Raw genomic sequence first — 23,372 nt, 5'->3', positions numbered from 1 at the left:
GTGGACTTGGTGTCTGACAAACCTGTTGCTATGGTGATCATGGGAAATTTCAAGATGCAGGTAGACTGGGAAAATTGGACCACAAGAAAAGAAATTTGTAGAGTGCCTCTGAGATGGATTCTTAGAGCAGCTTGTAGTGGAGCCCACCAGGGAAAAGGTAATTCTGGATTTAGTGTTATGTAATGAACCAGATTTGATAAGGGAACTGAAGGTAAAGGAACAATTTAGGAGGTAGTGACCACAACATGTCACATTAAGTTAAGAACTTAAGATAAGTCTGAAGAAGGGACTCGACCCGAAAAGTCACCCATTCCTTATTTCCAGAGATGCTGCCTGTCGCACTGAGTTACTGCAATATTTTGTGTCCACCTTCGATTTAAACCAGTATCTGCAGTTCTTTCCTGCACATGATAAGTTTTAATCTGCAAATTTAGTGGGAGGTGAAATCGGATGTGTCGGTATCGCAGCTGAGCAAAGGGGACGACAGAGGCATGAGGGAGCTGGCCAAAGTTGACTGGAAAGGGATCCTAGCAGGGATGATGTTGGGACAGCAACGGCAAGAATTTCCAGGAATAACCCGGAAGATGCAGGATTTTTCATTCCAAAGAGGAAGAAAGATTCTAGGGGGAGAAAGAGGTGACCATGTCTGACAAAGGAAGTCACGGACAGTATAAAACTAAAACTTAAGTAAATAGCAGGACAGATAAAGGAGTGTCAGTAGATGTTTACTTAGATTTTCAGAAAGCCTTTGAAAAGATGCCACACATGAGGCTGCTAAGGAAGATGAGAGCACATGGTATCAAAGGGCAGATACGAGCATGGATAGTAAATTGGCTGGATGGCAGAAGACAAAGAGTGGCAATAAAGGTTTTTTTTTTCTGGTTAGCTGCCAGTGACTGGCGGAGTTCCGCAGGGTTTGGTGCTGGTTCCACTACTCTTCACATTGTATATTAATGATTTGGACGAGGGGATTGAAGGCTTTGTGGCCAAGTTTATGGATGATATGAAAATAAGTGGAAGGGCAGTAGTGTAGCGAAAGCAGGGACTCTGCAGAAGGACTAGGACAGGTTGGGAGAGTGGACAGAAATGGCAGATCGAATATAGTGTAGCAAAGTGTAGAGTCATGCATTTTGGTAGTAGGAATAAAGGCATAGACTATTTTCTAAATCGGGAGAGAATGAAGAAATCGGAGGTACAAAGGGACTTGGGAATGCTGGTGTAGGATTCCCACAAAGTTAATCTGCAAGACGAATTTGTAGGAAAGAAAGCAAACTCAATGCTAGCATTTATTTCAAGAGGGCTTGTATACAAAAACAGGGATGTAATGCTGAGGCTTTACAAAGCGCTGGTGAGGCCCTATTTGGAATATTGTGAGCAATTTTGGGCACCATGTCTGAGGAAGGATGTGGTGGCTCTGGAGAGGGTCCAGAGGAGGTTTACAAGAATTATCCCAGGAATGAGTGGGTTAATCTATGATTAGCGTTTGTCAGCACTGGGCCTGTACTCGCTGGAGTTTAGAAGAATGAGGGGGGGACTTCATTGAAACATACAGAAGAGTGAAAGGCTTGGATAGAGTGGACGTGGAGAGGATGTTTCCACCAGTGGGAGAGTAGGACTAGAGGTCATAGCCTCAGAATTAAAGGACGTTATTTTAGGAAGGAGGAGAAATTTATTTAGTCAGAGGATGGTGAATCTGTGGAATTCCTTGTGGAGGCTGTCAGTTGACATTTTTTAGGCCGTGATAGATAGATTTTTGAATAGTACAGGTGTCAGAGGTTACGGGGAGAAGGCAGAAGATTGGGGTTAGGAGGGAGATAGATCAGCCATGATTGAATGGAGATGTAGACTTGATGGGCCGAATGGCCTAATTCTACTCCTATCACTTATGACCTTATTGGACATTCTCAGAGTGAATTAATGCCAAATTTGGAACCAATTTAGTGCAAGCTTCCCCTGATGTTGAGGTACCTCAATTAAACGTTGTCCTTAAAGATTTACCGTGTAATACTTGAGCTTTCGGTTATGCAGATGAATGATATTGTTGCAAACTCCGTTCAGAAAATCCTGCGAATGAGATATCAGCACGAGAATCCTGGAAAACCTGAAGATAAAACAGCCCAACAAAATTTCATTGGATCCTTCCGCGTTAATAGTTTCCCAGAACGCTTCCAAAAGCGGAACATTCACACCCACCCACCAGCAGGCTTCCCCATAAATTAGAACACAAGGACACCAGGAACGAGTTGGCCACTCAGTTCCTCAAGCCTCCCCTGTCGTGCAACACAACCATAGCTGTTCTGCCCCAGGGTTCAGCTCTTCCTCTGTACCAGTTCCCCACACACCTCCATTTCCTCACCATTCAAAATGTGAGCTATCACAAATGATCTAGCCTCCATCACACTCCAGGGCAGAGAAAATCTTCCAATTAAGTGGGTCCTACACTCTGTGCATGTTCTTTACTGGACATCAGGACAGTGCTATTTGTCTGCCTCGAGTCCCATTAGTTGTTCTCATGCCTTGGCCCACATAATCGGGATTGTTACAAGTTCTTATAGTATTCCAAACTAGTTTAGTTTAGAGATATAATGTGGAAACAGGCTCTTTGGCCCATTGACTCCACAACGACCATCAATCACCCATTGACACTAGTTCTGTTATCCCACTTTCACATCAACTCCCTGCACACTTTTACAAAGGCCAATTAACCTACAGACCTGCACGTCTTTGAGATGCAAGAGGAAACTGGAGCACCCGATATAAACCCAGCTGGTCACTGGGAGATCATGCAAACTCCACACAGATAGCAGCCAAGAACCCGGGTGTCAGGCAACACGAGGCAGCAGCACTACCAGTCGGCCACTATCCAACAGAAATCTTTGCGATATTTGCAGTACACTCCACCCCGAGGACTAATATGTCAAAAACACCAAACGGCAAAAGTGCTGAGTAACTCAAGAGGTTGGGCAGCATCTCGGGAGAAAAATGGATAGGTGACGTTTTGGGCTGGGACCCTTCCACAGACTGCTGCAGTTTTTCTTGTGAATTCCCCAGTCTTGCTCTCTTAGATGCCTTCTTCGTTTTTGTACATCGGTAAAAGCCCCTGCTGTTTGATCAGAATGTGCACAATGCCCAACGTTTCCCTGCTGTTTCAGGGATACACCACCTTGGCCAGTCAGATGTGAAATCGCTGCAGTTACCAGCATTTATTATCTGAATGGAAAATCTAAAACATCACAAAACCTGCTTCCACTACCGCAGTGGCACAGGCAGCACACCCTGCACTCGGCAATGACAACACCAGGAAGGAACAATAGATTCGCAAGCAGAGGCAGCGTGATCAGCCCATCTGGGCCCAATTTAGGAGGCGTTTATCACTGATTTCCACAAACAACATAGCTTGTTAGGTCACTGCAGCTGTCGTGTAACACAAAGAGCAATGTTGCTGAGCTTGGTTCCAGGCAAGGATGACAAGTTTCCTACTGCTGAAATGCATTGCACAAAAAGTAAAAATCAACTCTCATTTCTACAAATGCAGTTTTTATGTTTTTCAGTCCTGGTTGGGCTTAACATAACAGACTTCTCCACAGATAGTAACTGGCCTGTTATCAGCATTCTCCGTTATTTCAGATTTCATAGATCCAATACATCTTTTTTACCTCTATTCTATATGAAACCTCTTCCGGGCAAATGAGCTGCCATTAACAAGCCTTCAGTATCCCTTCCTAACTATCACCAAGTTGCATCATTCATTCGCTTCTTGATCTCCAACATACCAGCGATTTGGTCCTCTCCATCTCTCCCCCTCTGCAAGTTAAAAAAGTGTCCAATTTATATTAGTGAGTCATAGTCGTACAACAGGGAACCAGGCCCCGCTCATATAAGATAGACATAAAATGTTGAAGTAACTCAGTGGGACAGGCAGCATCACTGGATAGAAAGAATGCGCGATGTTTCAGGTCGAGACCCTTCTTCAGACCTGAAACGTCACCCATTCCTTCTATCCAGAGATGCTGCCTGATCCGCCGAGCTACTCCAGCATTTTGTGTCTATCTTCGGTGTAAACCAGCATCTGCAGTTACTTCCCACACCTGCCGACCAAAAGGCCACACTTAGGCTATATACAAAATGCTGGAGTAACTCAGTGGGACATGCAGCATCTCTGGAGAGAAGGAATGGGTGTTTCCCCACTGCGATTAATTGGTTTTGATCCATCGTTTTCACACCCTACCCCTCCATATCACACCTGCCTCTCAGTCTGAAGAAGGGTCTCGGCCCGAAATGCCACCCATTCGTCCTCTCACGCTGAGTTACTTCAGCATTTCGTGTCTATCTTTGGTGTCAACCAGCATCTGCAGTTCCTTCTTACACTGCTAGGCCAGCTCCATTTGCTCACGTTTGGTCCATATCCCTCTAGATCTTTCCAATCCACACACATGTCCAAATGTGCAGCTACTTGAGTGAAGCAACATCATGTCAGGCAGAGGAAAAGGGGACAAAGGAGTAACCAAGTAGCACCACAAAGTGCTTTGCGATGACATCCAGGGCATCTCCAAGCCAGGCGCCCGCGTCCGGCTCAGCATGGTGAAGTCAACTGGATCACGGGTCTGGTCAACGAGGAGGTGGCTGAAGGTTTTCCTGGAGAATGTGATCAGGGATGCAGTCACATACACCAAGCTTGCCAGGTGCAAGATGGTCACTGCCGTGATACGATGTACGCTCTGAAACGACAGGGCTGCTCTCTATGGGTTCGGCAGCTGAAGAACTCCCTTCTTTCTTCAAAACCAAATGTCTTTCAAATGTTGTTATTACGTTTATAACAGTTCTGAAGGAAGATCAAAGACCTTCAATGACTAGGGTTAACCAGCATCTGCATCTTGGTCGGTGTGGGCAAGTTGAGCTGACAGGCCTGTATGACTCTATGACCTAACACGTCAACTATTTCACTCTCCACCGCCTGATCTGTTGAATTTTTCAACATTTTCTTGTGTTGATTAGCTAGCTGCTGCAGACTGTGCGAGTTGTGACATTCTGGCCCTGGTTAGCTTAATCTTTGATGCTACCAAGCAATTTTCGGCGATTAGACGGGAGGGCTTGGGTCACAATAAGAGGCTGTGAAGCCGATATATTTTCCCTGGAGCAAATTAGGCCAAGGGGTGACATTGCAGAGATATATGCGATCACGAAAGGTGCAGATAAGGTGCATGGTCACAGTCTTTCCCTCAAGTTAGGAACGTCTAAAAACTAGAAGAGAGATGGTAAACATTTAAAAAGGGACCCGACAGGCAATGTTTCCACGTTGATGGAGAGCCAGAAATGTCAGAGGTAGCTATACAATTACAAGACATTTGGACAGGTACCTGCATGGAAAGTATCACTGAGGATTAGGCCCCAAATGCAGGCAAATGGGATTAGCCAAAATGGACATCTTGGTCAACATGGACAAGTTGGACCAGGGCCATTTCTGTGCTGTACGACTGACTATGAATATGACTGACATTGAGGTTCCCCATTCACTCTACACTCATGCCCAGGCTAATTCTAGCATTTGTTAGGCTGATCAAATTAACCAGGTCAGACTTTAGCTTGCCTACATTTGGTGATACATTGATCCTACCGACTCCATCCGCTTTAACTTTGTACAGGGACAGCACTTTCAATGCAACAACTTGCTCAGCCATCAAAAGTCAAGTCAAGCACAACCCTGCAGGTATGGAAGTCTAGAGCCACCTACAGGGCATATGACAGATTCCCTCCACTAAGAAAAACATCAGCGAACAAGGGTTTTTAAAGTCAATCCAGCTGCTTCTTAGTTAGTATAGGAGCAAAGAGGTCCTTCTACAGTTGTACCGGGCCCTGGTGAGACCGCACCTGGAGTACTGTGTGCAGTTTTGGTCTCCAAATTTGAGGAAGGATATTCTTGCTATGGAGGGCGTGCAGCGTAGGTTCACTAGGTTAATTCCCGGAATGGCGGGACTGTCGTATGTTGAAAGGCTGGAGCGATTGGGCTTGTATACACTGGAATTTAGAAGGATGAGGGGGGATCTTATTGAAACATATAAGATAATTAGGGGATTGGACACATTAGAGGCAGATAACATGCTCCCAATGTTGGGGGAGTCCAGAACAAGGGGCCACAGTTTAAGAATAAGGGGTAGGCCATTTAGAACGGAGATGAGGAAGAACTTTTTCAGTCAGAGGGTGGTGAAGGTGTGGAATTCTCTGCCTCAGAAGGCAGTGGAGGCCAGTTCGTTGGATGCTTTCAAGAGAGAGCTGGATAGAGCTCTTAAGGATAGCGGAGTGAGGGGGTATGGGGAGAAGGCAGGAACGGGGTACTGATTGAGAGTGATCAGCCATGATCGCATTGAATGGCAGTGCTGGCTCGAAGGGCTGAATGGCCTACTCCTGCACCTATTGTCTATTGTTATTATATGTGGGAAATTGCTGAGTCTAAGCCAAAGATATAGGTGAGCTGTCAGCAAACTAGAGGGTGGCCAATATTGTGTCTTCATTTAATAAAAGTTGGAAAGAAAATCCTGGAACCATAGCCTAGTGAGCTTTAGATTAGTGGTGGGCAAGTTAGGAGAGAGTCTCAGGATCTACCTGCATTTGGAAAGGCAGGGACTGATGAGGGATAGCCAGCATGGCTTTGTGAATGGGAAATCAGGTCATACCATTTGCAACTGAATTGATGAAGTCACCAAGATGATTGATGAGGGCAGTACCACAGGCATCGTCTACTTGGACTTTAGAACGACCTTTGACAAGATACCACACGGCAGCCTAATCTGGAAGGCTAGATCACATAGGATCTAGGACCAGATGGCTAATCGAAAACAAAAAAGGCTTGGAAGGTAGGTGACAGACAGTCGTGGAAGTTTTTCAGTCTGAAAACCGGTAACGTAGTGTGCCATAGGATTGGTGCTGGATTCATTTCCCGTTTGTTATTTATAATAATGATTTAAATGAGAATGTAGGGGGCATGGTTAATAAGTTTGCAGATGACATTAAAATTGGTGGTATCGTGACGGCTATCTGAGATTACAACGGGATCTAAATCAATAGGGCCAATTGCCAAAGAAAGTCCGAGTTAACATGGATAGATGCGAGGTGTTAGTTTGTCAAGGCAAACCATGGCTGGGCTGGCACAGTAAATACCACGACCCTGGAGAGTGTCATAGAACAGACACTTAGGGATGCAGAGTTCCTTAAAAGTGGCAACACAGGTGGACAGGGTGAAGGTGTTTAATCTGCTAGCCTTCTGGAGTTTAAATATCATGTTATAGTCGTACACAGTAAGGCACATTTGGTATACTGTGTACTGTTCTGGTTGCCCTACTTTTGGATGGATGTCATTAAACTGGAAAGGAGCAAAAAAAATATTTGAGGATGTTACCAGGTCTAGAAGGTTTGAGGCTGAACATGATATGATTTTTCCTTCGCCTAGAGGATAGGAGGCTGAAGAGACCTTAGAGGTTTATAAAATAACAAAGGGCACAAGGTAGATAATCACATTTCCCAGGATAGGGCGTACATTTAAGGTGAAAGAGGAGAGATTTCAATGGCATCTGAGGAGCAAATCTTCATAGAAACATAGAAAATAGGTGCAGGAGTAGGCCATTTGACCCTTCGAGCCAGCACCGCCATTATGATCATGGCTGATCATCCACAATCAGTAACCTGTGCCTGCCTTCACCCCATATCCCTTGATTCCATTAGCCCCTCGAGCTCTATCTAACTCTCTTTTAAATTCATCCAGTGAATTGGCCTCCACTGCCTTCTGTGGCAGAGAATTCCACAAATTCACAACTCTCTGGGTGAAAAGGGTTCTTCTCACCTCAGTTCTAAATGGCCTCCCCATTACTCTTAGACTGTGGCCCCTGGTTCTGGACTCCAACATTGGGAACATTTTTCCTGTATCTAGCTTGTCCAGTCCTTTTATAATTTTATACGTCTCTATAAGATCCCCTCTCATCCTTCTAAACTCCAGTCTTTCAAATCTTTCCTCATATGATAGTCCCTCCATCCCAGGGATTAACCTCGTGAACCTACGCTGCACTGCCTCAATAGCAAGGACGTCCTTCCTCAAATTAGGAGAACAAAACTGCACACAATACTCTAGATGTGATCTCACCAGGGCCCTACACAACTGCAGAATGACCTCTTTGCTCCTATACTCAAATCCTCTCGTTATGAAGGCCAACATGCCATTAGCCTTCTTCACTGCCTGCTGTACCTGCACGCTTACTTTAAGTGACTGGTGTACAAGGACACCAAGGTCTCATTGCACTTCCCCTTTACCTAATCTGACACCATTGAGATAATAATCTGCCCTTGTTTTTACCGCTAAAGTGGATAACCTCACATTTATCTACATTATACTGCATCTGCCATACATCTGCACACTCACTCAACTTGTCCAAGTCATCCTGCAACCTCCTAACATCCTCTTCGCAGTTCACACCGCCACCCAGCTTTGTGTCATCGGAAAACTTGCTGGTGTTAGTTCTAATTCCATCATCCAAATCATTCATATATAATGTAAATAGCTGCGGCCCCACAACCGAGCCTTGCGGCACTCCACTCACCACTGCCTGCCATTCTGACAAGGACCCGTTTATTCCTACTCTTTGCTTCCTGTCTGCCAACCAATTCTCCATCCATGTCAACATCCTACCACCAATAACACGTACTCTAATTTTGCCCACCTTCCTCCCGTGTGGGACCTTAAAGGCTTTCTGAAAGTCTAGATACACCGCATCCACTGGCTCTCCTTCACCCATTTTACTTATCACGTCCGCAAAAAATTCCAGAAGAGTCGTCAAGCAGGATTTTCCCTTCATAAATCCATGCTGATTTGGACCAATCCTTTTACCGCTATCCAAATGTGCCGTTATTACTTCTTTAATAATTGACTCTAGCATCTTCCCCACCACCGATTTCAAGTTAACTGGTCTATAATTCCCCGTTTTCTCTCTCGCTCCTTTCTTGAAAAGTGGGATAACATTAGCTACCCTCCAATCCACAGGAACTGATCCTGAATCCATTGAACATTGGAAAATGATCACCAACGCACCCATGATTTCTAGAGCCACCTCCTTGAGTACCCTGGGATGCAGACCATCAGACCCTGGGGATTTATCAGCCTTCAGTCCCATCAGTCTACCCAATACTATTTCTCACCTAATGCAAATTTCTTTCAGTTCCTCTGTCTCCCTTAATCCTCTGACTTCTAGTACATCTGGGGGATTGTTTGTGTCTTCCTTAGTGAAGACAGATCCGAAGTACCTGTTCAACTCTTCTGCCATTTCCTTGTTACCCATAATAATTTCACCCGTTTCTGCCTTCAAGGAACCCACAGTTGTCTTTACTAATCTTTTTCTCTGAACATTGCTAAAGAAGCTTCATGGTGGGTATATGGAACGAGCTGTCAGAGGAGGTGGTGGAAGCGAGTATAACTACAATATTGGAGGTTGGAGGAATACAGGCCAACAAATGTGACTGGCGCAGTGAGACAACTTGATCAGCATAGATGAGTTGGGCTGAAAAGCCTGCTTCTATGACGTATATATTTTAAAATTTCTAATTATTAAATGAATTCAAATTGTACCGCTGCAGTGGTCAGATATGAACTCAAACATCTGGATTGATTTTTTCATATTAGTTCAAGAGTCAGGCTTTCCAGTTTGATAACCAATCTGCCACCACCACATACACTAAGAGCGAATTAAAATGTTCCCAGAAATATCAGCTCCCAAATTGTACATTACGGTTCCTGTCACTATGCGTACGATTTATAACCACGGGTGCACATTTAATAAAAATGCACACGTGTCTCCATGATTACTGAGTACGTATTGGTTGGGTGCAGCTGGGGAAATGAAGCCTAGGGCTCAACACAGGGAAACCAGTGTGGCGTAAGGCAAGTCCAACAGAGAAGAGGAAATTGGTTGTAGAGCAGGTACATCGTCAGGAGAAAGCAGTGAGATATATAAGGGGCAGGTTAAGCAGGGACAGTGGATGAATTGGGAAAGTGTGGAAAAGAGGAAGTTTAGCTGGAAGGACTTGTGGATCATGGAGGCAGGTCATGCAAGATTCCTTATAGGGGCCATTTATGATGTGCTGCCATCACTGTAGAACCTCAAACAAAGGGTAGGTGGGGACCGGGCATTTCCCCTGTGATCAGAGGTGGCAAAGCTGAGACATATTTCGTCAGGATGTAGGACTAGTCTTTCTCAGGGTCGGTATACTTGGCAGCATAACCATGTCTTGAAGTGTACAGCTGCAGCAATTGAGAGGCGAGCAGCACAAGTGAATTCAGTAGGCATCAGGACTGAGAGTGTAGCAATTCATTTGTTTCGTGAGGGAGAAAAAAGTAGAGGAGGAAAGTTTTCAGACAGTTATGAGTTAGGCCAGTTAAGGGCAGCCAATGATTGGCAGATGCAGGTAGATTTGTGAGGAAAGCTTGTTAGACAATAGACAATAGGTGCAGGAGGAGGCCATTTGGCCCTTCGAGCCAGCACCACCATTCAATGTGATCATGGCTGATCATTCTCAATCAGTACCCCGTTCCAGCCTTCTCCCCATACCCCCTGACTCCGCTATCCTTAAGAGCTCTATCCAGCTCTCTCTTGAATGCATTCAGAGAATTGGCCTCCACTGCCTTCTGAGGCAGAGAATTCCACAGATTCACAACTCTATGACTGAAAAAGTTTTTCCTCATCTCCGTTCTAAATGACCTACCTCTTATTCTTAAACTGTGGCCCCTTGTTCTGGACTCCTCCAACATTGGGAACATGTTTCCTGCCACTAACGCGTCCAACCCCTTAATAATCTTATACGTTTCGATAAATTTTCGATATATTTCTCCTCTCATCCTTCAAGGGACCCACAGTTGTCTTTACAAATCTTTTTCTCTGAACATAGCTAAAGATGTTTCATGGTGGGTATATGGAACGAGCTGTCAGAGGAGGTGGTTCCAGAATTCTCTCATCCGCAGGAAATAATTAGTACTAGTTTGAGCCCTGATATAGTGTTATGGGCAGTTAGTCAGCAGATACTGTCTTTTATAGAACTGACAGTGTCTTGGGAGAACATAGTGGATGAGGCTTATGAAAGGAAAAAGCTCAGATATGTAGAGTTTACAGAAGTTGAGCAGCGAGGATGAAGGGCAAGACTATATCCAGTAGAGGTGGGTTGTAGAGGTTTCATAGCACGATCAACCACGTCACCATCTTGAGAGCGAGGAATTTGCAGACAGAGTTTGTTTCAGGCCGTAAAAGAGATGTCAGAGGCAGCAGAGCAAGGTAGTAGGTGGATTTGGTGGAGAAGAAATAGCGTCAGTTAAGGGCAGAAAGGAAATGTACAACATGCGGTATGTGTAATTCTTTGCAAGTGTATTGTGTAAATGTATCCCAGTATTATGAAAGGTTGACATTTGTGGTGTTACAAGTTTAATGATGAATTAGGATGTGGAAAGGATGCGAGTGTTTAGCATTTGTTAGAGTGAATTAATCCTCTGCAGTTTCCTTTATTAAGTAGATACTGATAGCATAGGTAGTGAGAGCAGGCATTGAGGGGGGTGGTTCTGGGATGCCAGAATTAACTGTTGAGCCTTCCCAATGTGTCAAGGGCCCAACTCAACGAGACACCAGCGAAGGGAAGTGCACACTTGATAACCCCAATGATTATAATTGCATCTATACAATCAGTTTTTCTAATGTGCTTGGTAACATGTAAGTTGCTGATTATTGCATATGGAGTTAGTTATTGCCCTAAGGAAAAGTTTCTACAATCTATTTAGATAGTATTTTGGCTTTAGGCTTGGTTTTCTTGATTAAGCACTCATCCTAGTGTGAAAGCACTAGGATTTAATTGTAATTTGTTATTAGTGTCAGTGTTTTAATTGTAATTTGTTGAATACTGCTGAACTGAAGCGTCCATATTACAGATGCATCGTGCCCTTCTGCCACACCAGCCGCATTGTCACCATTCACGGATGCACCCTCATGTTATGCCTGCAGGGCAGCGAAATCAAGACCAGTCTCACCCGCCACACCATCTTCTCACCTCTTCCATTAGACAAATGGTACAGAAGTTTGAAAACACATACTTCTAGATTCAGGTACAGTTTTTTCCCAGCTGTTATCAGGCAACAGAACCATCCTCTCAACAGCCAGAGTGCAGTCCTGACCTCCCATCTACCCGATTGGAGACCTTTGAACTATCTTTAATCAGACTTTGTGCACTAAATGCTGCACCCGTTATCTTTACACTGTGGACGGCTTAATTGTAATCACTGGATAGCACCCAACAAAAGCTCTTCATCATACCTTAGTACATGTGACAATATTAAACAAAACAACAGAATGGTGGCACAGCGGTAGAGTTGCTGCTTTACACCGGCAGAGACCCTGGATTGATCCCAACTATGGGCGCTGTCTGTACGGATTTTGTATGTTCTCCCCGTGACAGCATGGGTTTTCTCCGGGTGCTCCTGTTTCCTCCCACACTCCAAAGACATACAGGTTTGTAGGTTTAGTTTGGTACAAATGTAAAATTGTCTCTAGTGTGCAAGATAATATTAATGTGTGGGGATCACTGCTCTGTGAGGACTTGGTGGGCCGAAGGGCCTGTTTCCGCACTGTATCTCTAAACTAAATGGCAACAAACCCCAAGGAATGAACTTCTCCAACTTACGATTTGAGTTCCTCCTCCAGCCACACACAGGCATCTAGATCCAGATGATTGGTGGGCTCGTCCAACAGCAGCATGAAGGGTTTGATGAACAACGCCCTGGAAAATGGCAGCAAAGCACAGCAATTAGGAATGATGGATCACAGGGCATGAACTAATAAATAGTTCAATGTTTCCAAATTCACTGTGGTTACCCTAGCTTCACTGAAAGAGAATCATGGAGACAAAAACACCTGAAATCTCATATAAATTAATGATACCGGAAGAAACTTTCATTAAAAATTGCTTATTTTTGCAAGTATAACCCGCACTACCCATTGATTCTGTTTGAATAGGGATTAAATATCAAGCGGATAATGGGGCTATAAATTAACAACATACGAACCAGGAGCAGGTCAACAACCCTGCCCCCTCCAGCTTACTTTGCTATTTAATAAGATCATAGCTGGACCAATTGTAACCTCAACCGAGAGAAACAGCATCAGGACAAATCACAGATTTCCTGCTCTTAAATGCTGACTCTCTCTCATCTATTAAAATTAATCAAAAATGTAGCAAGGACATGTTGGCTCGTGTGGGCAAGTTGGGCTGAAGGGCCTGTTTCCTCACTGTAAGACTCTATGACTCTAAATCTTTTAATGTGAATGGAGTGGGCGCTCTTGATGTAAGCTGTAGCACAACTTACTTTTTTAATGAACAGTTTGTGAGTTTTTGAATTTTTGCTATTGTGGCTTCCATTCCTGCCTCAGCATTTTGCAGGAATAGCAGAGAGGATCTTTTGCGCCTGCAAAGCCTGGACTTAGTGAATCATTCATCCAAGTACATACAAAGAACAGCGTGGCACTCAGCACCGAGCTTGTTCTGCCTGTCTGTAAAACCATTCCCATCCACCTGCACTAACTTTAACCCCCTTACTCAAAATTCTTTTAACATTGTTCCCACCACATTGAGGGCTGCAGGGGTACAGCTGATAGACCTGCTGCGTCACAGCACCAGAGACCCAGGTTTGATCCTGACCTTGGGCACTGCCCGTGTGAAGTTTGCACGTTCTCCCTGTGACCATGTGAATTTCCTCCCACGTCCTAAAGACGTGTGGGTTTGTAGGTTAATTGGCCTCTGCAAATAACCCCTAGTGTGTAAGATGGATGAGAAAGTGGGATAACATAAAACTAGTGTGAATGGGTGATTGATGGTTGGTTCGGACCTGATGGATCGAAGTGCCCGTTTCCAGATTTTATCTTTCAAACGATCATAAAATCCTCTTGATTCTTACACCTCTGCTGTGTTAGATGGTTGCCCCGAGCTACTGCAGCACCAAGACCGCCCCCCCCCCCCACCCGACTCACCCCCCCATTCATTTACCTGGCAAGTGCCACTCTCATTCTCCAGCCTCCGCTAAAATCCTTCATCCTCTTCTGCTGCATGGCTGGTGAAAAGCCGAGGCCGTGCAGAATCCGTGATGCCCGCACTGCTGCCTTGTCCGCATCCAACTCCTCCAAACGTTGGTAGATTTGCAACAGTTTCTCACATTCAGCTGGATTGGAAGGGACAGTCACAACTCCAAAAGCTGCAGCAGAATACAGGCAACAAATCCCAAACACAGGGCACACCCATGAATACTGCCTTAGGGTGACCGACTCGAGTTGGACCTCAAACAGGACACAGGGAAAGCCTGCTCATCATCTGGGCAGCAGTGGCCCAGCTAGTAGAACTGCTGCCTTACACTATCCTGACCTCCAGTGCTGCCTGTGTGAAGTTTACACATTCTCTCTGTAACCACATGGGTTTTCTCCTGGTGCTCTAGTTTCCTCCCAAATCCCAAAGATGTGTGGGTTTTTAAGTTAATTGGCCCCCCTGTGAATTGCACCCTAGTATGTAGGAAGTGGATGAGAAAGTGGAATAACATAGAACTAGTATAAATAGGTGATCGAGGGTTGGCTTGGAGTGTCAGTGCTGTATCTGTCAATGATCCAAGTCTTAGCTGACCAACCACAAGACAAGGATGACAACATCTTGACAGGCTGGTGCTGGAGCTCATGTACAGCTCGTGCCTCCAGTCACCTAGTGTTGATATTGCCAGGTCTGAGACTGTCCTGCAATGGCCCTGACTGGGTTCACCGAAGACATCTCCACATGCAATCCAACACCACAGTGCATGGGAGCCTGTTCCAACAGGTGGCCAGTCTATGTCATTGTCTTCAGGGACAACCCCTGCGTCGCACCAGCCTTCCACACCCGGCATCACTGGCAGTCACATACTCTCTGGCCAGCACTGGGCGGCCACATCACTGAATTTAGTTTAAATTATGAAACCGCTAAAAATATTGCACATCTCTGTCTGCCCAACATGGATACCAACATTTTTAAAAGCATCTTTTCAGCAAAGCATTCATCAAGCTTCTGAAGTGTTCTTACACAAGCTAGTGTATTGTCCGATTCATCTCTACATCACTGCGGACATTGGACTTTGTCCATGGAACTGGTACACTACAATGCGGAGGACTATATTCTGCACACTGTATCTTTCCCCTTTGTTCTATTATGTACTCTAGTTTGGCTTGATTGCAACTATGTACAGTATTATCTGATTGATTGGATAGCTTGCAAAACAAAGCTTTTCACTGTACCTCAATACATGAAAATTATATGCTTAAACCTAACTAAATTAAATTACGACTTAAGACTAAATTACAGAATAGTGGATGACAAAGGAATTATCACACATACCCATCACACATTGTAATTAAACAGGAATTGTAATCCTGTTTAAGACGACATGGATAGAGAGAGGATTACAGAGGCAGTTGTCACGGCAAATGGAAAGGCAGACTGATCCCACTTAAATAGAACTGCCTCCAGAATTGGATTGTTTTGTTTTAAATTCATCCTCATCATGATAGTGATGAAGTGTGTAGGAAGGAACTGCAGATGCTTTATCATGATGAGGATGAATTTAAAACAAAACATGCCTGAAGATAGACAAAAAAACTGGATTAACTCAGGAGGTCAGGCAATATCTCTGGAGAAAAGGAATAGGTGACGTTTCGGGTCGAGACCTTCTGTCTGATGAAAATGTCACCTACTTCCTTTCTCCAGAAATGCTGCATGACTCACTGATTAGTCCAGCTTTTTGTGTCTATGATAGTGATGAAGCACCTTCTTCAGTCAAAGCAGCAGCTGGGTTGAGGTACTCCGACTGTGCTGTGGGGAGGAGTTTCACAAGTTCAATCCAACACCACGGCACAGTAGCATAACGGTAAAGTTGCTGCCTTACGGCACCAGAGACCTAGGTTCTATCCTGATTATGAGTGCAGTCTATATGGATTGTACATTCTCTGTGACTGCATGGGTTTTCTCCTGATGCTCCGGTTTAGTCCCCCATTCCAAAGACGCACAGGTTTGTAGGTTAATATGGTTTTAGTAAAAATTGTCTCCAGTGTAGGATAGTGCTAGTGTAGAGGGCGTTGGCCGGTTGCCGAAGGGCCTGTTCCCATACTGTATCGCTAAACTAAAGAATGGTGATATTTTTAAATAAGGCCGGCTTGTGATCTAGAGGGAAAGCAGCAGGCAGTGGGAATTTTACTTTTCCCAAGGCAATGTAATTTGCATATTATTATTATTATACAGAGAGCAACCATTCAGCCCATCAGGTCCCTGCCAGCTCCAAACAGAACTACCCCATTTCCCCTTATTTCCTGCATTTAGCTGGAGATGCAAGTAACTGCAGGTGCTGGAATCTTGAGCAAAATAATGCTGGAGGAACTGGTCAGGTCAGGCAGGCATCTCCGAAGGAATGGATAGATGATGTTTTGAGTTGGCACCAGTCTAAAGAAGGGTCCTGACCCAAATACTGTGTGACCTGCTGAGTTCCTACAGCACTTTGTTTTTAGCTCCTGCATTTAACTCCCTTACCTGCCTATCAATAACAACCACTGCCCCCCCCCCCCCCCCCCGCTTCCCCATCAAAATATTTTTATTTTTTTTAGAGATACAGCGCGGAAACAGGCCCTTCGGCCCACCGAGTCCGCGCCGCCCAGCAATCCCCGCACATTAACACTATCCTACACACACTAAGGACAATTTTTACATTTTTACCCAGTCAATTAACCTACATACCTGTACGTCTTTGGAGTGTGGGAGGAAACCGAAGATCTCGGAGAAAACCCACGCAGGTCACGGGGAGAACGTACAAACTCCGTACAGACGGCCCCCTTAGTCAGGATCGAACCTGAGTCTCCGGCGCTGCATTCGCTGTAAGGCAGCAACTCTACCGCTGCGCCACCATGCCGCCCACATACTTATACAAAATGCATCTGAGTCCAGAGACAATATTGATCTCAGTGCTGCCTGTGTGCAGCAGCAGCCAATTAATTTGCCTACATCTTTGGGATAGTTATAGAGCTAAACAGAATGGAAACAGGCCCTTTGGTCCACTTCCACATGGCGACCAAGTTGGCCCACAGACTACTAAACCCTTCCAATCCATATATCCCTCTAAACGTCTTTCAAGCATCGTAATTGTATCCACTAACAGAAGAGCACACATGGGAACGGACACTTCATCCCAAAATGTTTGTGCCAAACATGAAGCCAAGTCAAACTAATCTCATTTGTATATGATCAATATCCCTCTATTCCCTGCATTTCCATGTGCCTATCAAAAAGCCTCTTAAATCCCACTATAGTATCTGCCTCCACCACCACCCCTGGCAATGTGTTCCAGGCCCCCACTATCATCTGTGTAAAAAAGCCATCTCCTTTAAACTTTCCTCCTCTCATCGTAAAGCGGTGGCCTCTAGTGTTGGACATTTCCACCCTGGGAAAAAGGTTCTGACTGTCTACCCTTGCCGTACCTCTCATAATTTTATATACATAATTCTATCGTCACCCCTCAACCTCTGAAGTTAGAGAAAACAATCCGCGTTTATCCAACGTCTCCCTGTAGCAGAAACCCTCTAATCTAGGCAACATTCTGGTATATCTTCTCTGCACCCTCTCCAAAGCCCCCATATCCTTCTTGTAATGGGCAACTAGAACTCCACGCAATACTCTAATGCAGCCTAACCCAAGTTATTACATTGCTTCCTCTGGCAGCTCTTTCTTAGAGAACAAGTTGCCCAAGGTCCAAATCTTAAATTTCTCATCTTAGGCTTATGCACACTATCATTAGAATCCTCTACCCTGGAAAAAAGACTTGATCCATGCCCCTCATACACCTCAGTTAGGTTGCCCTTCAGCCTCCTACACTACAAAGAAAAAAGCCCCAGCCTATCCAGCCCCTCCCTGCAACTCAAGCCCCCAAGCCTAGGTAACATCCTGGTGAATCTCTTCTACACGATATCCAGGGTGAATCTCTTCTACACGATCTCCAGCTCGATGACAGAAGGTGTGAGAGGAAACCAGAACACCCGAGGGAAAATCATGCAGTCACAGAAAGAGCACCCCAAGTCAGGACTGAGCCTGGACAAGACACTGGCACTCACTGCTGCAGCACTGGGCTTTTTAAGTCCTACTTTGATGCAGGGTTGACAAGCTAAACTATTTGTCCACAGATGTGACCTGACCTGCTGAGAGCTACCACCAATTTCTGGTTTTATTTCAGATTTCCAAATTTCTGGCTTTTGTTTTGGTTTCCAACTGTTAATACAATTTCATTCAGCCAGATGGAAGCACGAGACACTTATGAAAAGAGTGATACAGCAGTTGTCCAAGGAGGCCGAGAGTCTACCTCAGGACAGCCTTGAGCCAGTGAATTGGAACATGTTCAAGATCACTTCATGCGATTCCAAGAGGCCAAGCGCACTTGGCCTACAGCGGTGAAGCAGCGGCGGAGGATACCAATGGCTATGCTGACACTGCCAGGACAACAGGCATTTGCGGTCAGTTCAAGAGCCCTGCACTTACAACTGGTACTTGAAAATGACGCCAAACTGGCGATTCTGTCTCAGGAAACTACCGCTATATACTTGTACTATATGAGCTGCTTAATTAAGATTAATCTAATTAATCTAGGAGGAGCCAGCGCTGCCGTCGCAGCTGCGGCTTGCCTGCAGTCCGTCAGTCTTTTGTGTTTTTTGTTGTTTTTGTATGAATTGTAGTTTTAATATGGTGTAGTGTTTGTATGTTATGTGGGGGGGAGGGGGTGGGAGGGAACGGGAACTGTAAAAAATTCTCTCTCCCGAACGGAGACGCGACCTTTGTTTCTGTGTCGTGTCTCCGTTCCCGTTGCGGCCTACCACCGGCCATGCACCTGGGACCACCTGGGGCTCTGGTTCGCAGAGCCCACGGCCCGGACTCACCACCTGCGGCACTGGCTGCCTGCGGATGCTGCGGGAGCGACTCGTCTCCGGAGCGGGCCGCGTGGACGTCAGAATCCCACAGGCCCCTGGGTGGGGGCCGACATCGGGAGCTCCGGCAGCGGCAGCGTGTTCGCCTGCCCCGAATCGCGGGGCTTGGGTCGGCCTGCCGTGGACCTTTCACCGTCCGGCGCGGCGCTCCAATGTCGGGAGCCCCGACGTGGCAAGTTCAACAGCCTGACCTCGGGAGAAGACGGCAGGGAAGAGAAAATACATTTTGGCCTTCCATCACAGTGAGAAGGGACTGGAGGAGACTCACTGTGATGGATGTTTCTTTTGTTTGGTGTTAGTGTATGATTGTATGTGTTATTGCATTTTTATTGATTATTCTTATTGGTCTTAGTGTTTCAACTGCGGGTAATGTTTCATTTCACTACACATTTATGTGTATGTGACAAATAAACGACTATTGACTATTGAAGTGCTTATGTGTGGTGATACGTGCTGAACTGTATACAAAAATGAATTTTACTATATAATAAGCACCAGTGACCATTGAAAAATTGAATGATTTGAACTTTGATGACAAAACAGGAGCAAAAGCCACATATAGTTACCGTCTTCGTGGGCCAGTCGCTCCGCCTCTTTCTCCAATACAATGCGCTCCTTGTCAACCTCGATCACACAATCCAGTGGCGTTTTGTCACTGGGTGGCATTTCCCGTGTAAGGTGGTAAATGTCGATGGGATCCGGTATCGGCAGCTCACGGTGACCGAGAGCAGACAGCAGCATGGATTTGCCTGGGAACGTGGAGAGGGGGTGGGGGGGAGAGGGGGTGAGGGAGGGAAACAGCATTAGATAAAGCGTTGGGCAAAACGCAAGGCTCCATCTTCCCTCCCAATCTGGCAAGTCTGCCTTTCCCTTTGGAAACAAGTACATTTGGACCGGCAGATCTGCAAAAACTCCTCAGGATTTATTTCACAAAGTTTCAATTGACAAGTTTGCGATGTCTATAAGTGAATGTAACTGTAATGCTGTAACACTGTATCTGTACTCTCTGATGGATGTGTGTGGCTTAATTGTACTCATGCGTCATTTGATTTGACTAGATAGAACAGTTTTTCACTATATCTGGGTACACATAACAAAATAAACCAACACCAATTCTTAAGAATTTCAAGATGGCCAATTCAATGACCTGGATGGTTACTGCAATTTGCAGTCTCACTTAACATACTGCACATTCTGTGCTCTAGTTACAGTAATAGTTGCAATGGGACTCTTGGTAGCCGGGCACATTATGGAGTCAGTGATGGATGGACAAAGAGCACGGTCTTCTCCCAAAGGTGGACAACACATTGCTGCAAGAGACATTTTATTAGCTGACTAACTACTGCTTTCAGACACTTCCAAAAAACCACAGAAAGCATTCTGTCAGGTTGCACCACAGCTTGGATTGGGAACAGCTCTGCCCAAGACCACAAGAATACGCAGGTGTCACAGACATCTCACAGACCACACACCTCACCATCGATTCCATCTACACGACACTGCCTCGGAAAAGCAGCCAACATAATCTAAGACGTCCCACCCTGATTATTTCCTCTTTTGCCCCACTCCCGTCCGGCAGAAGATACAAGAAGTTTGATTACGTGCACCACAGGAACAGCTGCTTCCCTTCTTTTCAGGCTTCTGAACGGTCCTTCTTGAAACTTCTATCAGGTCTCCCCTGTCTCCGGCATCCGATTCACCTCTACCCCATTGCGGACATTGGACTTTGTCTCTGGAACTGATGCGCTACAAATGTGAGAACTATATTCTGCACTATGTATCTCCCCCTCTGCTCTATCTATTGTACTAGTTTGATTATATTATGTATAGTATTATCTGATGTGATTGGATAGTATGCAAAACAAAGCATTTCAATATACATTGGCCCTATCCACCAACATTATAAAACATTTTAGAGTTCCTGACTTCAACAAATTTCCAGGAGCGGTCCCAGAATTCTGACCACCTGTGACCTTACCTGTGCCATTAAGGCCAATCAATCCATAGCGCCGGCCAGTATTCAGCTCCAGCTTGGTGTCGCTTAGTAGCTCCTGACCGTGGAAAGTAAGTGATAGATTGATGATGTGAACATCCGTGCTGTTGGGGTGAGAGGCCAACACCCCTGTGACTGCCCGGGCTGCTGCTTTCTTCAGCTCAAACTCATCCAACTCATTGATAATCTGGGCCAAGCCTATGAACAAAGACAATCACTAGTTGGGGACATGGAGGAGCCAATAACCAATGAGAAACTGGGTAAATGCAAAATGAGAGGTCTTAGGAAGAATTCAAAACACCCCAATGTTTGATAGAGTGGCAGTCAAATTAATTATAAAAGGACATGAGGGTAAGGAAGGTGCAGGAGAAGCTTATCAGAATGCTGCATGGATTGGACGGTATTAGCTACAAGGAGAGGTTGTATCGAATGGATTGTTTTCTCTGGAATCTTAGAGACAGAGGGGAGACCTGATAATAGATTATAACTATTATGAGAGGTGCAGAGAGCAGTCCTGAGCTACTATCTATCTCATAGGAGACCCTTGGACAATTTTTAATCATTAAGTCCATTAGGTCCGTGCCATTGTCTATGACCCAGAACTCACATTTGATTTTACAAATTCCTGATTTTGATGTCCAAAATTCAGAATTTTACAACAAAATTCATAATATGGCATGTAATGCATCTTTTCAGCAAAAAACAGTATGCACGCCAAATGCGCCTACGTGTTGCGCCACATTCATGTGTGAAAAACGACTTATTTCCAACAGTCTGCCGTTCTTGGACTACTTGTACAATGTCAGGCCAACCACGAGTACATTCTGCTATTTATCGAAAGATTATTGAACGGAAATACTTTTTACAACCAAAGAAAAAATATTTTGTTTGGTTTTTTCTATTTTGCTTCTTCCTTACACATCCCAATTCTCCTGGTATTGAATAAAAGAACAATGGTCATAAAATGCATGACTAAGTTATGAAGAAAGAGTTTCATTTAAAACTGCACATTTCATTAAAGACTTACTTGCTCCAGTGGGTCTTCAAAAGCAAATCGCAACGGTCCATGTCTCCCCCCCACCCCTACTCCCCTCCCACTTCCCTCACCCCCCCACTCCCACTCTACCCCCACCCCTCCCTTCCCCACTCTCCTCCCACCCCCACTCCTCCTCTGACCACCACCACCCCCCCCCCCCGAGGCCGGGCCAATGGCGAGGCATGTGTTTTGAAGAAAAATGTGAGGCAAAATCGAAATCGGAACTATCCGCCAAATTCGGTATGGTTGGGAGGTCTGATGACCTCCGGTGCATCTTTACATTTTAACATATCCCTCAATATTTTTATGCCTTTAAGCATAAAACCGGTTTCACCTCGAATGCAATACTGCTATTCATCAGCACTCCTCGCGGGAACAAGTTCCACAGTCTCATGGATTGTGTATTGGATTTAGTGACTGATATTTAAGACTCCTTGATTTAAACTATCCCATAAGTGTGAACATCATTGGTACCCCTTCATAATTTAACATCCACTTCTATCAGAACTTGGCCATTGTTTCAAGAAAGAAGTCCCAACCCTGAGGCACCAGTGATTACATTACTGGTCTGTTCGAACTCCTTCCATCGGGCAGACGATACAAGGCCTTCTACGCCCGCACCTCCAGACTCAGGAACAGCTTCATCCCCAGGGCCATAGCTGCTATGAACCGGTCCTGCTGAGCCGGATGGCCACAACGCATAGATCAACTTGCACTTTACCCTGTCTAAAAACTGTTACAATTGTTTTGTTTGGTTGCTGTTAATTACTTAAATTATTGCATCGTATGGGAGGCGCATTCCCAATCTCGTTGTACCCCTGGGTACAATGACAATAAAGATATATTGTATTGTATTGTATTGTAGAACCCAGTGCAAAACCATTGGCCTGGAGATTGACACACAAATGCTGGAGTAACTCAACAGGTCAGACAGAGACTGGTTCAAATCCCATCATGGCCAATGTGACATAGATCATGGAACATAAAACAATACAGCACAAGAACAGGTCCTTCGGCTGACAATGTTTGTGCCGAACATGATGCCAAGACCAACTCTTATCTGCCTGCACATAATCTATGTCCCTCCATTCCCTGCATATCCATGAGCTTATCCCAAAACCTCTTATATTTAAAGTGGATTTTAAAGAAATAAATTTGGCATTAAATTGCAGGAGTTGAAATATATTTCCAATTGAATTTTTGGAATATGGACGTCACTGCGAGGCCATCTTTTATCAGCTACAACTTCATTCGTGGTGTAGAGAGCCACCTTCTGGAACTTAATAATTAGAGATGTTAGGCA

General features: G+C 45.0%; 1 protein-coding gene across 1 annotated transcript in view; it reads right to left on the bottom strand.

Moving 5' to 3' along the window:
• Positions 1–23,372, bottom strand: part of abcf2a (ATP-binding cassette, sub-family F (GCN20), member 2a) — a 67,798-nt gene that overhangs the window by 42,562 nt on the left and 1,864 nt on the right. Inside the window, exons 3-7 of the mRNA XM_078397942.1 lie at positions 21,019–21,231; positions 19,607–19,789; positions 14,056–14,227; positions 12,697–12,792; positions 1,999–2,101 (exon numbers count right to left, since the gene is read on the bottom strand). Coding sequence (XP_078254068.1) covers positions 1,999–2,101; positions 12,697–12,792; positions 14,056–14,227; positions 19,607–19,789; positions 21,019–21,231 — 767 coding nt within the window. The remainder of the gene's footprint in view (positions 1–1,998; positions 2,102–12,696; positions 12,793–14,055; positions 14,228–19,606; positions 19,790–21,018; positions 21,232–23,372) is intronic.

The sequence above is a fragment of the Rhinoraja longicauda genome, chromosome 4, assembly GCF_053455715.1.
Source record: "Rhinoraja longicauda isolate Sanriku21f chromosome 4, sRhiLon1.1, whole genome shotgun sequence".
Taxonomy (NCBI): Eukaryota; Metazoa; Chordata; class Chondrichthyes; order Rajiformes; family Arhynchobatidae; genus Rhinoraja; species Rhinoraja longicauda.
This window is presented reverse-complemented; position numbering and strand designations above follow the sequence as displayed.